The 13,947-nt window shown below is 43.8% G+C and overlaps 1 protein-coding gene across 1 annotated transcript; it reads left to right on the top strand.

Moving 5' to 3' along the window:
- LOC310796422 (homeobox protein pv.1-like) lies at positions 1–991 on the top strand (the record flags this gene model as incomplete). The annotated part of the gene is made up of 3 exons (XM_083658609.1): positions 1–274; positions 385–620; positions 734–991. 3 exons carry the CDS (start codon positions 1–3, stop codon positions 989–991), a joined length of 768 nt encoding a protein of 255 aa, XP_083514735.1.
- Between the last annotated feature and the right edge of the window lie 12,956 nt (positions 992–13,947).

Genomic DNA, 13,947 nt, shown 5'->3' with positions numbered 1-13,947 from the left:
ATGGTGAAACACTTCTCCGTGGACTGGCTGGCCCAGAGCCACCACAGCACCGCAGCAGCGCCGACAGAGGAGCACGGAGCTGTCATGGATAATACACCCGCATTCAGACCCCATGTCCTGTGCATGGTGCAGCCGCAGCCTCCTACATCTTATGGCAAAGGTTACCTGCAGCTCAAACCAAAGCCTACAGAACGCACAGAGCCAATGGAGAACATCTGCCATCAGGAATCCAGCTTGAGCTCACCTTTTCACCCGGCCAGCTGCGCCTCACCAAGTAAGTAGCCTATATAAATCCATATATTCGAAATGTTCCCTTTGTGTCTCTCATGCAACCTCTATAAAAATCAGATTCAGTAGCCTAATGTGCTCCCACCCTCCCTTCAGTTTCAGAGATCAGCGGATACTCCTCTGGGTACGAGAGCGAGGCGGCCTCCTCGGAGTGCCTCTCTGTGGACGAGGGAAGCGAGGCGGAGAGAGACGGGCCGCAGCAGCGCCGCCTGCGCACCAAGTTCACCCCCGAGCAGATCAACAAGCTGGAGAAGATCTTCAACAAGCACAAGTACCTCGATGCCGGGGAGAGGATGAAGACGGCGCACAAGCTGAACCTCACTGAAACTCAGGTAAGATGCGGCTGTCATTAGAAGGATAAAAGACATAATTATAATTATATTATTTAATTATCAATTATTATTATTATATGGTTAATAACCTTGATTCCCCCCTTGTATTTCAGGTGAGGACTTGGTTCCAGAACAGGAGGATGAAGCTGAAGCGAGAGGTACAGGACTACTTTGCTCCCCCACTCCCTCCAGTCATGTTCCAGGCCCTTCCTCCGCTTCAGTACCACGGACAGCGCCTCCAGTACGCCCCAACCATAGCCCCAAACGGCCAGGCCTTCTACCCGGCCCCCGTCCCGCAGCTCGTCCTGCCGCAGCAGATGGTCTCGCACCGCCCTCCGCCTCTCATGATCCACAACCCACATTTCTACTAAAGGACTGCGAACCTGGGACTTGAGCGACTGAAACACTTAGGACGTGCAATTCACACATCGTTTGATGTGTTTTTATTATATTTGATGTAAAAGCTGTATATAAAATACATAAAATTATATTTATCATTGAATAAAGTCTATGTCTTCTATTACATCATGGTTGGTTTCCAGATTTCTTTGCACATTGCATGATGACATCCAGACTGTGTATACGTCATTGACATTGCTCAAACAGCCTACTGACGCTGTCATCACTACACATCATTCAGATGGGCCTGATGATATTATCTTTATTGCAGGATTAGTTGAAGATGAATGGATCATCCTGTCTTTGATCTCAGTGATCAGAATCAGAGCATGGGTCGTGTTGTCAGATGAGTCAGACAGATGGGAGTGGGCCATTGGCTTTAGGGTAAAAGTTCTTATCAGACCCATTGTATTAGCTGATTTGATCCCCCTGGTGCAGTGATATGAGATTAAAGCAGCAGTCAAAGTAATCCATAATCACACAAAATTGAATCATGGAGGACTGTGGGCATCATATACGCAGTGGCAGAAAGGCAGCAAACGATGCAGTTTGGGTGATGCAAATAAATTGATTAACTAATACGAGTGGCGACAGGCAGCCCCCCCCACTTACTACCTGTCAACCGAGCTGTGGGCCCATGCTGCGCTTTCATATGCGCATCAACGGATTCTGTTTGTCCCCAGGCCTGCACTTCAAACGCCAGTTAATGGAGAGATCATGGTCAAACAATTAGTCCTAATTAAGCCGGTCATTGATGAGTTTACATTTACCACAGGAGCCCTCCGGCCTGGCTCCAGAAAGTCTGGGGTTTTGTGTGCCGACAGGTCTGCTCTCGGGTTTGATGTTGGTAAGACTGATTTTGCAATGTGATCCCTGGCCCTTGAAGAGAGAAAACCTTTGTCTATATGCACAGCAACTTTACTGTCATTAAGGGCATTTCAATTAACTGATCACCAGGCTACTATATATATATAATATATATATATATATATATATATATATATATATATATATATATATATATATATATATATATATATATATATATATACATATATTATATATATATATATATATATATATATATATATATATATATATATATATATATATATATATTATATATATTTATATTTATATTTATTTTCTAATTTAATGTTAGAAGAAATGTAACTCAAGGGGGGTAGCATAAATATTGCAACCCCCCCCCACACACACACACACCTTTCTAGTTAATTGTGGTTTGAGAACATATCACTGATACCATTGAGCCATTTATTAGCCGACCTGTATGCTATATGGGGTTTGAAGGGAGAGGCGCCTCAGCAAATGTCAGATTAAGTCAACAAAGATCAAACGGGACTTTCTCACTTTCTGTTGGTGCTTTCGGATGGCGGTCACACACCCACCCAGTCTGACCCGCACAAAGACCTCATCAAGGTGGTTTGGTCCGCAGACAGCTGGGCGCTGCTGTCGGCAACTGGAAAATTCTCAACAGCTTTGACAGCCAACAAGACATCTCCAGAATAACAACAAGGTACAGGACATGAAGGCAGGTTGGCTTGAGCAAGTCTTACACAGTGACATCACAACAGGCATGCAGCATTTTCGATTAGGTCTAAAATTGGCTGTAACAATTATAGGCAATGGCATCAATGCTATTTATGACTAATAATTAATTAGACTATGGCATGATTTGGTAGTTTTCTAATTCTTTATACATAATTACAGACTTGCTTTTTAGGCTACCTTTGTATTCAGAAGTCAGTGGATATAATCAGGAGAGATCAAGATCATTAAGCCTGAGAGATGCCATCTAACTGATACTCAGACTTACTGGCGCCTGGACATCTCAACCAGCCATGAACGTGAGAAAAAGCCTCTATTAACCTCAATTACAACGAGCATCAGGTTTTTATCGTTCCGTTGAGATACCTTTGCATATGCAAATAAAGACGTGTGCCCCTCCTATATAGCATGCCAAGAGCCGGCCAAGGGGGCAACAACACACCTTTGAGACATCACTCACAGCTGCATGCTTGGATACATCATGGCAAACTTCTCCGTGGAGTGGCTGTCCAAAAGTTACTATACAACGCTGCTAGACACCGAGGAGGGCATCCTGCAGTTCAAGGATGCTTCACTTCAGCCAAAACTCAACACCGGGGCCTTTCTTCATACCGAGATTGAAGAGCTTTCCAAGGAATCAAGAACCCAATTTACTCCGACCTCGCCAAACAGTAAGATCACTTTTCCAAACATTTTATTTTATTTATTTATTTATTTATTTATTTATTTATTTATTTATTTATTTATTTATTTATTTATTTATTTATTTATTTATAAGCTGAGAGTGAAGCGCCTGGTTTAGCCTACAGAATGGACTTTGATTAAACGTGCCGTTCATCTCTCCAGATAGCTGTGGCTACACGTCGGGGTCTGAGAGCGAGGTGGGAGATGACAGCGAGGGCGAGGCGGCCCAGCAGCGGAGGATGAGGACCAAGTTCACCTCGGAGCAGATCGGCAAGCTGGAGGAGAGCTTCGGCAGGCACAGATACCTAGGCGCCACGCAGCGAAGGAAGATGTCCGAGAAGCTAAACCTCTCCGAAACTCAGGTAGGTTTGAGGCACTGGTTACCATTTGCCAATGCAAAGGTTATACTGAAAGGGCTAATAGCAGAACCAAACGTTTTCATCCACAGGCGCACATACGAGAACATTATCTGATGATTGCATTTGATTTGTGCAGGTGAAAACCTGGTTCCAGAACAGGAGGATGAAGTTGAAGCGGGAGGTCCAGGACCTGCAGCCTGGCCCGGTGTCCGCGCTGCTGCCGCCTCTGCTGTTTCAGCACCCCGGCCTGAGTGGACAGCTCCCCACTGGCTTCAGCCACAGCGCAGCATTCTACCCGCTGCAGCAGCCGCTCCACAGGATCCCCCTCCTCCTACCACAGCTCCCAGTCCACCAGCACCACCCCCACACAGTCCTCCTGCCCTCCTCACCACAGCTCCCAGTCCACCAGCACCACCCCCACACAGTCCTCCTGTCCGCCTCTTACTACTGAGCGTTATCTGCCCTCCGCAAGACCACTCTTTTCTCAAATTCTTGTCTAGAATCTAGACATTTTCCTATTGCTCTCTCTAAGAGATTTTAAACATTGTATTTGTATTTTTTTTCGTGAAGCATGTATGTATGTATGTATGTATGTATGTATGTATGTATGTATGTATGTATGTATGTATGTATGTATGTATGTATGTATGTACAAACAATGTAAATACATAACTATATGAAAGTATGTTGTATTTTAGGCTATATGTCACAAATAAAAAAACGTGATTAAAACTTAAATTGCTGCTTGAGTTAATTCTTCAAATGGAAATAGTTCTATGCCATACAATTTGTCTCCAGTTATATTGATAAAACTAAGTAAAACTAAGTAAATGTAAAACTTTGACATAATGACATTGTAAAACATAGTTTCAGTAGAATGTCCACAATACTTTAAAAACATTTAAGCGGGCCCTTTGTAGACTATCATGAATCAGGCACATAATAGATGTTGAAATTGACCATTTGTTCTTCCACATGAAACATGGCGAAAATGTCCTCAAACTAAAAGTAACGAGAAAGAACTTTGTGGATATCGATATCCAAATGAGTGTTCCCCATCTGTTGCAACATCCATGCAAACAAACGGTGTGCGCTATTGCGCCATTTGGCTATTGTGACAGTGTTGTAACTGGGGGGGGGGGGGGGGGGGGGGGGGGGGGGTTATGGGGAGATCACCAGACAACGGGCAGGCCAAGTTTATCACTATTTACTCACCCACTTGTTTGTTTATAATATCTATATAATGCACTAATTGAAAAATCAGTTTGATGGGCTTATAATACCAGGCACAGCAGTCTGTCTCTGAGCATGTTGGAGGCCCACAGATGTCTGCGCGGCTGCTCCAGGCAAACATTTCCAGTTGGCGTCCGGTGGCATGGCTCCAAGCTGTGACTGCGCTCCGCTCGGTGGAGATTTGCATCTTCAAAGCGACATCAAAGACGAGGTGACTACAAGATCATTGAGATCCATTGAGCTCTATTGTCTCCCAATTGAACTATTCGCACTTACATGAAAGACGCCGAGGGATGGCGCCCTCTAGTCTGCCTCAAAGGTGTATATTGCTTCACGTTAAAGTCATTAGTTGGCACCGCTAAATAGGCGACTGATTGAGTCACTCTGTCATAAAGCATTCTTGATCTACTGATGATTTGCAATTCGGATTCAATATAGGAAATACCTGTTGGTGGAGTGATTGCACTGACTATGGTAAAAGGTTGTCAAATAAGCCATATAGGCCATTCAGATCAGACACTTAGCAGGTTTTATGAATAGCTTTCATACACTTATTGCAAAGCAGCATGTCAAAATTATTTATGAAGCCTACTGCTGCCATCTAAAAGTTGAGTAACTTTTTCAAAGAAAATAACTATACTGACATTTCCCACCGGGAGGCGCAATTATCAAAAGAGCTGGTAGCCATCTGTATGACATTGACTGACACAAGGCCTATGTATTTTGAAAATCAGCTGATTGATTTAAAGACTTTGCTGGATCGATTGATTTGACCAATTTCCCATATAACCATACTGCCTGGGCATCCAGCCCGCAATTCAGGGCTTTAACTGGGATAGGTCAAGGCACTGATGGCAACATGAGCATCGGTAAATTACCCATTGTGAGAGGATTGGAGACTTGAATGACAATTGAGACCTATACCACTGATCCATCTGTATCAGGTAAGTGGGCGGTACTCTGGTGAGGAGGTGCTAACTGTTGCTAAGCTTGCTGCAGACAGACTGGAGCCCAAGAGCTGCTTATAGTGTTCATGAGATCTATAGATCATCATCATCATCTGCTGACTATGATGCTGCCCTGAAGCTTATATGGCATTCAGGCGAATAGTTTTCACATTGTTCTCGCTGGTGATTATTACTGACATAGCCGTTGGATTTTGATGGAAATTTCACTTCAACTGTAAGGTATGCTTATACTCTGAAAAGTCACAGAAGACATAATAATGCCTGTAGGGGTTTTTGATCCATTTTTATTGCAGTGGAAAAAGGGAAGACACCGTCAGAGTCACAACAAAGGCGCTATAGGCAGACAAAGCAAAACGTGTTACTGTAGAACAGATTCCCACAGTCACTTTGTCCACCCCCCCCCCACTCTCTGACCCCTAAGCAGCATGATGAAACAAGGCAGTGTACATAGAAAAAAGAAATAACTCAAAAGTATATACTATATATATATATATATATATATATATATATATATATATGTGTGTGTGTGCAGAGACAAAACTAACGATACATCCTACATACTCATTCCTCCCACCCACAATCCCTTGCAGGAATCCTATGACCATTATGAGTATAAACAAACAGCATTCAGACACACGGAAATTAGATAGTTATGCTAATTTCCTCCATCATCCGTGATGATATCCACAGAAATAGCCAAAAGTATATAAAAATAATTATGTATATTAAATAACGAAAGGATGTACATATTGCATACAGTATAATTTTCCAAACAATCAAATACACGAAAGCACAGCTGAAAGAGATATATGTAACCACAAATATTTATAATAAACCAAAATGTTTTCCTATTAGTTTTGACCAGCAAATAGCAATATGTGTTTTGGCATAATAGTGGAGTTACTTGTTCATAAGGTATACATCATCATGTGCTGAATATGATGCTGCCCTGCAACTCATAATGGCTTACCTCCAGGGGAACCGTTTTGACATTGTTCTAGATGGTGATTATTAACACTGACATAGCTTTTGGATTTTGATGGAAATCTCACTTAAAAGGTATATGGTCAATTGATGAAAAAGCTTCTACAATGATATTCTGAAAATTCACAGAAGTCGGAAATACTGCCTATAGTTGAATGATTCAAGTTGCCTTTTGCTGTGAGTTGCTTTTATGAAAATCAGATGAAATAGCATAAACCATCCCACCGCAGGCTGGATATAAAAGTACAAGTACACTGTAGAATAAATAGTAGCTGTAGACCATATTGTACCTGGGTGATGACACACTGGGCAATCTGGGCAACATAAATAGACAACAGTTCCAGCAACAAACACCAAGGTGAGGCAAAGGGTTACAAAATAATATATTCAAATGTCCAGGCAACAAGACGTTTCTATACGGGGTTAAAGCAGCAATACTGAGGCAATTTCTTGGGCACCGTTGCCCATCAGAGTTTCCCAAAAAACTGCCTAGTGTATCACCACCCTAAATTTTTCATACAGTTATGCAAACAGTAATAATCCAACAATCTGAAGATGTTTAAGATGTCTTTATTTTATGGTGCAGCCTCTTCAAAATACCACTAAACAGCTCCTAAAAAGACAAAGCAATTTGTTGAACATACATTACATTCAAATTCTCTTTATTCAAAAATAATCGAGCAAAAGGCAAAGAGATATTCTGAATAAACAGTAATATAGCAAAACTGCCACATTGCGTCACCCTCTCACTGTGATCATGACTTAAAGGTGATGTAAGTGCTATAAAAACAATCAAGTTAAATAGCGCTACATTGCGACAGCCATCACTGATGTGCAGTAGAGTGTTTGGTCAGCAACTGCGTTTGGTCCTCCACTCTGCAGTTTACAGGAAAGACATTTCCTGGTATCCCGTTCCCACTTTTATCCAATCAGGAGAGAGGATTCCACAAATGTCTTTTCTGTTTACTGCAGAGCTGAGGGACTGGGAGAGCCACGTTACTGATCAAACACTGTACTGTATATCAGTGATGGCTATCAGAATGTAGAGCTATTTAACACTTATTTTTACCCCAAAAAATCACTTACAGCACCTTTAATAGGATGCAATCGAACTCAATCCCCCACAATGCAGCGGGCACAAAAACCACCTGAAATCAATCAAAACCTGTCAGGGTTTGTGGGAGTCCAGCCTTCCCCCGGCGTGGCGTGGCGTGGCGGCGGCGTGGCATGGCGTGGCGTGGCGTGGCGTGGCGTGGCGGCGGCGTGGCGGGGCTGTGCAGCCCAGGGCGAGTGTGGGCTCTGAGGTCAGCTGTCACGCGGAGGAGAGGATGATGGAAGGCTTGTCTGCCCGGTGGAATACCTCTGAAGCCCCATTTTCCCATGTCCTATGCCTCTTTAAAGTGACATCTCAAAGAGGTATATGCATAGGAAAAAGGAACAGCGAGTGAAAAGAGCTCCCGATACGCCCCGCTGCTGCCGCTGCACGCTGGAACCACCGCCTGGAACCTAGAGGGGCAGAGACCCAAAGAGCCAGTGTTACATGACTGCAGACAGAACCAACAACTCACTCTTACTCTACATTCATCATTCCAGGCTTACTCGGTGGGTACGCTTGACATCTAGAGCGGTGCGGTCCGGGGGGGTCGGGGGGACCCCCAGCAAGAAGGGGGATCATTTATTTTCACTATCATTCCAGCCATATAATGATCAGAATGTATGACTATTTTAGACATGGGTTTCACACACATAGGCTACTGTCAACATTTAAAAGCCAAAAAATCTTATCGGATGGGGGACCCTGGGACAAAATCGTATCAAATGGGGGGGGGGGGGGGTCCGTGGTCTAATTTGTGTCAGTTTAGGCTTGACGTGGAAGAAGTTTGAGAACCCCTGATCTAGAGACGGAAGGTTTTGGTATAGCTCAATATTAGAATAAAACAACGACAAGCGTTTTCTAAGTTCAATACAACCACGGAGCAAGACAGAAATAAAGGTTTAGATCATGAAAGTATTGGCTACGGCATAAAAAAAAAAGACGCACGAAGTGAACGAGACATGACTTACCCAGAGAAGATCCAGATCCGTCTCCCAACTGAATCCACCTCCTGCATGTCCATTTATCCCTCGCAGGGACCTTGAAGATGCTTCTGTGCTGAGTCAGCAGTAACCCCTCCCCCTCCCTCCCTCCCTCCCCCCCCCTCCCCCTCCCCCTCCCTCCTCCTTCCCTCCCTCCCTCCCTCCCTCCCCCCTCCTTGGCTTCCCGTCATGGCGACACACCTGTGAGGGCCACTGCACTGAGTGAGGTCAGCAACAAGGTCCGTTGGCCGCCGTCCGCTCCAGCGAGTGAACCTCGCTACACATGATCTCCTATCTGCGACACAGACGTCAACAAGCGCGTTGGAAGGTGGGAGAGAGCCGAGGTACAGGACGCCTCGTTCCTCCCCTGCCAGCTGAAAACCTTTCTTATCTGTTCAGGGCCTTTCGCTCCCTTTTCCCCTTCCCCAGAAGAGGGGGGCCTCCATGCTTTACAGCACTCAAGGTCTCCAGACAAGGACTCTCATGTGGTGTGCTGAGCTGAGACATTGACGCACACACGCACACGCGGGCGCGCACACACGCGTGCACGCGGGCGCGCACACACAAACACACACACACACATGCACGCACACACACACACACACACACACACACACACACACACATGCACGCGCGCCCACACACACAGTGGAGTGGAGTGGAGTGGAGGGAGTGTTGTGGCATGTCAAGGCCAGTGCAACCAGCCAGGGATGAAGCTGTGCTATGGTTTCTCTCTCTGAGCCTTTGAGTTTGCCCTGCTAAGAGCAGCCATGTATCACAGGGTTCAGTAAAGGAAGACCTGTCATGGATCACAGGGTTCAGTAAAGGAAGACCTGTCATAGGCCATGTTCACATTACAGGCAAATCCGATTGGCTGCTAAAGTCATTAATCATCATTATCTTGATTGGTTTCCCAAATCTGATTTGAGAGTGTGTCCACACTGCAACAAATCTGATTTGGGCAAGTGTTCAAGTGGGATCTGTGTGTCCAGATACAATGAGCCAACATACAATGTTTCTGACAGTGTTTGCATGTCTGCTCTCTGCTCTTCAAGTTCCCCGCCCCCTGCAAAAGACACTCTCAAATCTGATTTGGGTGATCAGCGCGTCCACACTGAAGTCACATCAGTCGAAAGCAGATTGGAAACTACCTCCATGTGGTTTGGGACAAGTGACACAAATCAGATTTGGAGTGTCCAGACTCATAAAACCAATCTAATCATAGGTCATTAAAGTTCCAAAATCAGATTTGGCCTCCTAGTCTGAACATGGCCGAATCGTGTTCACAAAAGAACTGGGACGTGGAGGCTAAATGACGTCACATCCGTTTTGTTAGCATTCCATTTGCAGAAAACTTGAGCTGGGAAGTTCACTGTTCACTGGTCAGATCCACTCGCTAGCCAGGCTAGCCATTGTTAGCAATAACAGTTGATAACAAGGCATTTCGTGGCATTTTGCCCATACAAACACTGCAGCCTCATGTCCACACAGATAGAAGTAGGCCGTGCACTGTGTGTACAGCTGATTTAACGAGACACAAACAAGACAGAAGTGCTAAATAGCATTTATACGATTATAACTACCGTTGTTGCGCGGAGCAGCCATTTTGGATTTTTTTAGGTCGGGGCTGCTGAGAGTCCTACGAGTTTGGAATGGGAAATAAATACCAGCTCTAGTGACGTCACCGTCCCAGCTCATGAACTTTGAACCGGTAAGATGACCAGTTCCCAGTTATAAAGGAATGCACGATTAGACGAGCATGTCGGCCCAGTTGAGGTCATCTCACACCACGACCACGCTGTATAGCGGTGAAAAGAAAACTTCTGGGCAAGGCTTTGCCCGTCTTCAAGGCAGCTGCTGATGAGAAATAAGAGTAAAGCTGCAAAAATGGTGGATGAATTGGTGCTATTAAACCATAGAGTGTAACAGACAGGCATTATTGTATCGAGAGAAAAAACGTGTTGATTTATTTTTCAACGCAGGCCTCTCCTCTCTTCCAGCCCTGCATTCACACAGTCACACACGAGGCAGTAACACGGCAAACCGCCACTTGGTGGCAGCATTTTCAAGCGCTGATCAGCAGCCTGAGGTCAAACAGTATTTGCATACTGTTAATACTAATAATAATTGATTGCATTTATATATAGTGCCTTTCTAGAATACTCAAAGCATTTCACACATCAGGGGAGGAGGGGGGAGTGGGGGACTCAACTCATCCCACCACCGGTGTGTACGTGCACCCAACTGGGTGAGTCTAGGGTCCTCTAGTAAGAACTCTAGAACTCTCTGTCCTCTAGAACTCTTCTATTATACGGCTCTGGGTGAGTCACGCCAGACAGCCTCTCTCTGCCAGATACTAGACACTTGTTTCAATCTGCTCAGAGCGCCAGGTGGGTGAGGTTTGCCGTCTCTGTGTGTGTCTCTCATATACCCAGCCTGACGTACAACACCGCTCACTCCCCCACCCCATCCTTTGAACACATGCTTCTACAGAAAAGACTGGAAAACAATTGCAAAACAAATGTCTATTAACAGCAGTCCATCAAACCCCCCCGACTCGTTTTACCCTCAGCTCACAGAAGAGACTTTTTTTTTTTTAATTGGGTACACTTTAACATGCAGCTCTTCAAACCCACTCATGTTTTTTTTGCAGAGTGTTACATTCGAGCAGGCGAAATGTGCAGAGTTCAGCAGAAACGCCTCGCTCGGCAGAAAACAGCAACACAAAAGCTGCTTGTTCATCTAAACAGATGTGAGCGGGTTCACTTAGCGCGCCGACGTTTCAGAGGCGAAAACGTGTTTTAAGGATGTGACAGTTTGACAGGGGGAGGCTATAGAGGCCCTAATATGGTGTTTCCTGAACTGCGACGTAACAAAAACATCCTGTCGTTGTCTTTGGGGCCCGAATTGACAATTTAAGGGATCTGTCACGCTCTTTAGCAAACAATCGGAGATACATCCGTGTAAGAAAGCCAGGTACATAAATTGACAACGCCACCTTGGGAATTTCACCCAAAGAATCAAACCAAAAGTGGTACCCTTTAAAAAGAGGAGCAGAGGCAGAATGTTCCAGGTATAACATAATAACTTTATTTGTATAGCACCTTTCAAAACAGCCGTTACAAAGTGCTTCACAGGCAGATCAGTTATAAAAGTGAACATAAACAATGTCCGAGAACAGAGCAAGATTAACAGATAAAATCCTCCAAATAAAAAATAAAATATAACCAGAAAGATAAAACGGAGCATAAAACAATACAAGAGCAATCAATAAAAAAACAAACATAAAAGAGCTAATAAAAGAAACAGAACAATAATCAATAAAATGCCAGACGATAAAAGTGAGTTTTAAGAGAAGACTTAAAAATGGACAGTGAGTTTAAAAGCCTATCCTCAGGAAGACTTATTCCACAGGGTGGGGGCTCTTAATTCAATTCAATTCAATGGGGCTTTATTGGCATGAGAAACATACGTATACATTGCCAAAGCAAGTGTCAAATGAAAACAAAAACAAAAGCAAAAATGTGCGTACAGTTAAAGATTTAGGAGAATAAAGAAGTGTAACTTTGCACTCAAATATAATACACATAATTTAGCTTATGAGTATGCTTACAATTAAATATATAATAAGGAGCTGTGTAAACGGCTATGTAACATTGCAATGAGATAATATGCATAAGCGTAGTTAACTTAAGCATGGGCATACAATAAAAGATCTCTAAAGTGTGTAAACAGCTGTACATAAGAGTATAAACATTAACTTAAAAAGGTGCAACAGAGAGAAGGCTCTGTCACCCTCAAATTAGTCTGGGGGATAGTTAAAAGCATTGTTCCAGAGGATCTCAGGGCACGGGCAGGGGAGTAAAGACTTTAAAGTCCCTGGAAACCAAAATCCACAAAAACCTATTAAATTTAGGGTCTTATGTGAGTAATTGTCAAAAAGTAGGAGACATTAGTTTCAACCCAAAGCCCCAAAATCCAGGGACTTTAAAAGCTCAGACAGATAGCTAGGTGCCATGTCATGGAGGGCCTTAAAAGTCAAAACTGAAATTTTAAAATCAATTCTAAAATGGATAGGCAGCCAATGAAGGGACGCTAAAATAGGGGAAATATGGTCAAATTTTCGAGTTCTGGTTAAAAGTCTGGCGGCTGCATTTTGCACATACTGGAGCTGGTTGATCGTATTTTGGTTCATGCAGGTAAAAAGAGCATTACAATAATCAAGGCGCGAAGTAATAAAAGCATGAATGATTCTATGAAGATCATTAAAAAAAAGACACAATCTGATTCTGGAAATGTTTCTCAGCTCGAGTCAGCTGGATAAAACAAGACTGATACCTTCTTTACATGTGATTCGAGAGTGAGGTTCTGGTCTAAAATCACTCCAAAAATGTCCAAAGTTTATTGAGACACGGGTTCAAGTTAAAAAGGCCCGAATGTTAAAAAGCTTGACAGTATAAAACAAAAACACTTAAGTGTAAAAAATGGAGGCCGCTAACAGCCAGGAGGAGGGGTTGGTTGTCCCCAGAGAGAGAGAGCTGCAGAGAAGTAGGCTATCCCAATGGATTAAGACCACAAATGTGGTTTCACTACAAAAAGCACAGCAAACAGGTTCACTACAACAGCACAGCAACTAGATGTCTGCCTATAAGCAGAAACACACAAGAGGTGACTAGAAAAGGGGGATTTGCCAGCTCAGCCCCTCTCAGTGGGACAACTACTCCTCCACTCCTGGCCCAGGACAACCTGCAGCCAGAGAATACAAAATGAGAAACAGGCAGACGGTTGGAAAAGAAAACATGAATAGTAACAGTAACACAGATAAAATAAGAATTAGGCAAAACAGAGCAGCTGACCATCCACAGAGACAGGCAAACAAACAAGTGGTTAGCACACAATACATCCCCATAGGTTCCAAACAAATTCCTCTCCAAACAGACATTTTACCTTCATATTAGTTGACAATAAACCTCTGGGGATTCACAGGCTGTGGTGATAGGCCATACATTCCCTCCCGCCTACAAACAATCATGGTTAGACACAATGGCACTGTTC

This window comes from Poromitra crassiceps, assembly GCF_964638095.1.
Source record: "Poromitra crassiceps genome assembly, chromosome: 22".
Lineage (NCBI taxonomy): Eukaryota > Metazoa > Chordata > Actinopteri > Beryciformes > Melamphaidae > Poromitra > Poromitra crassiceps.
Note: the sequence above shows the minus strand (reverse complement) of the source record. Positions and strands in the feature narration are given on the sequence as shown.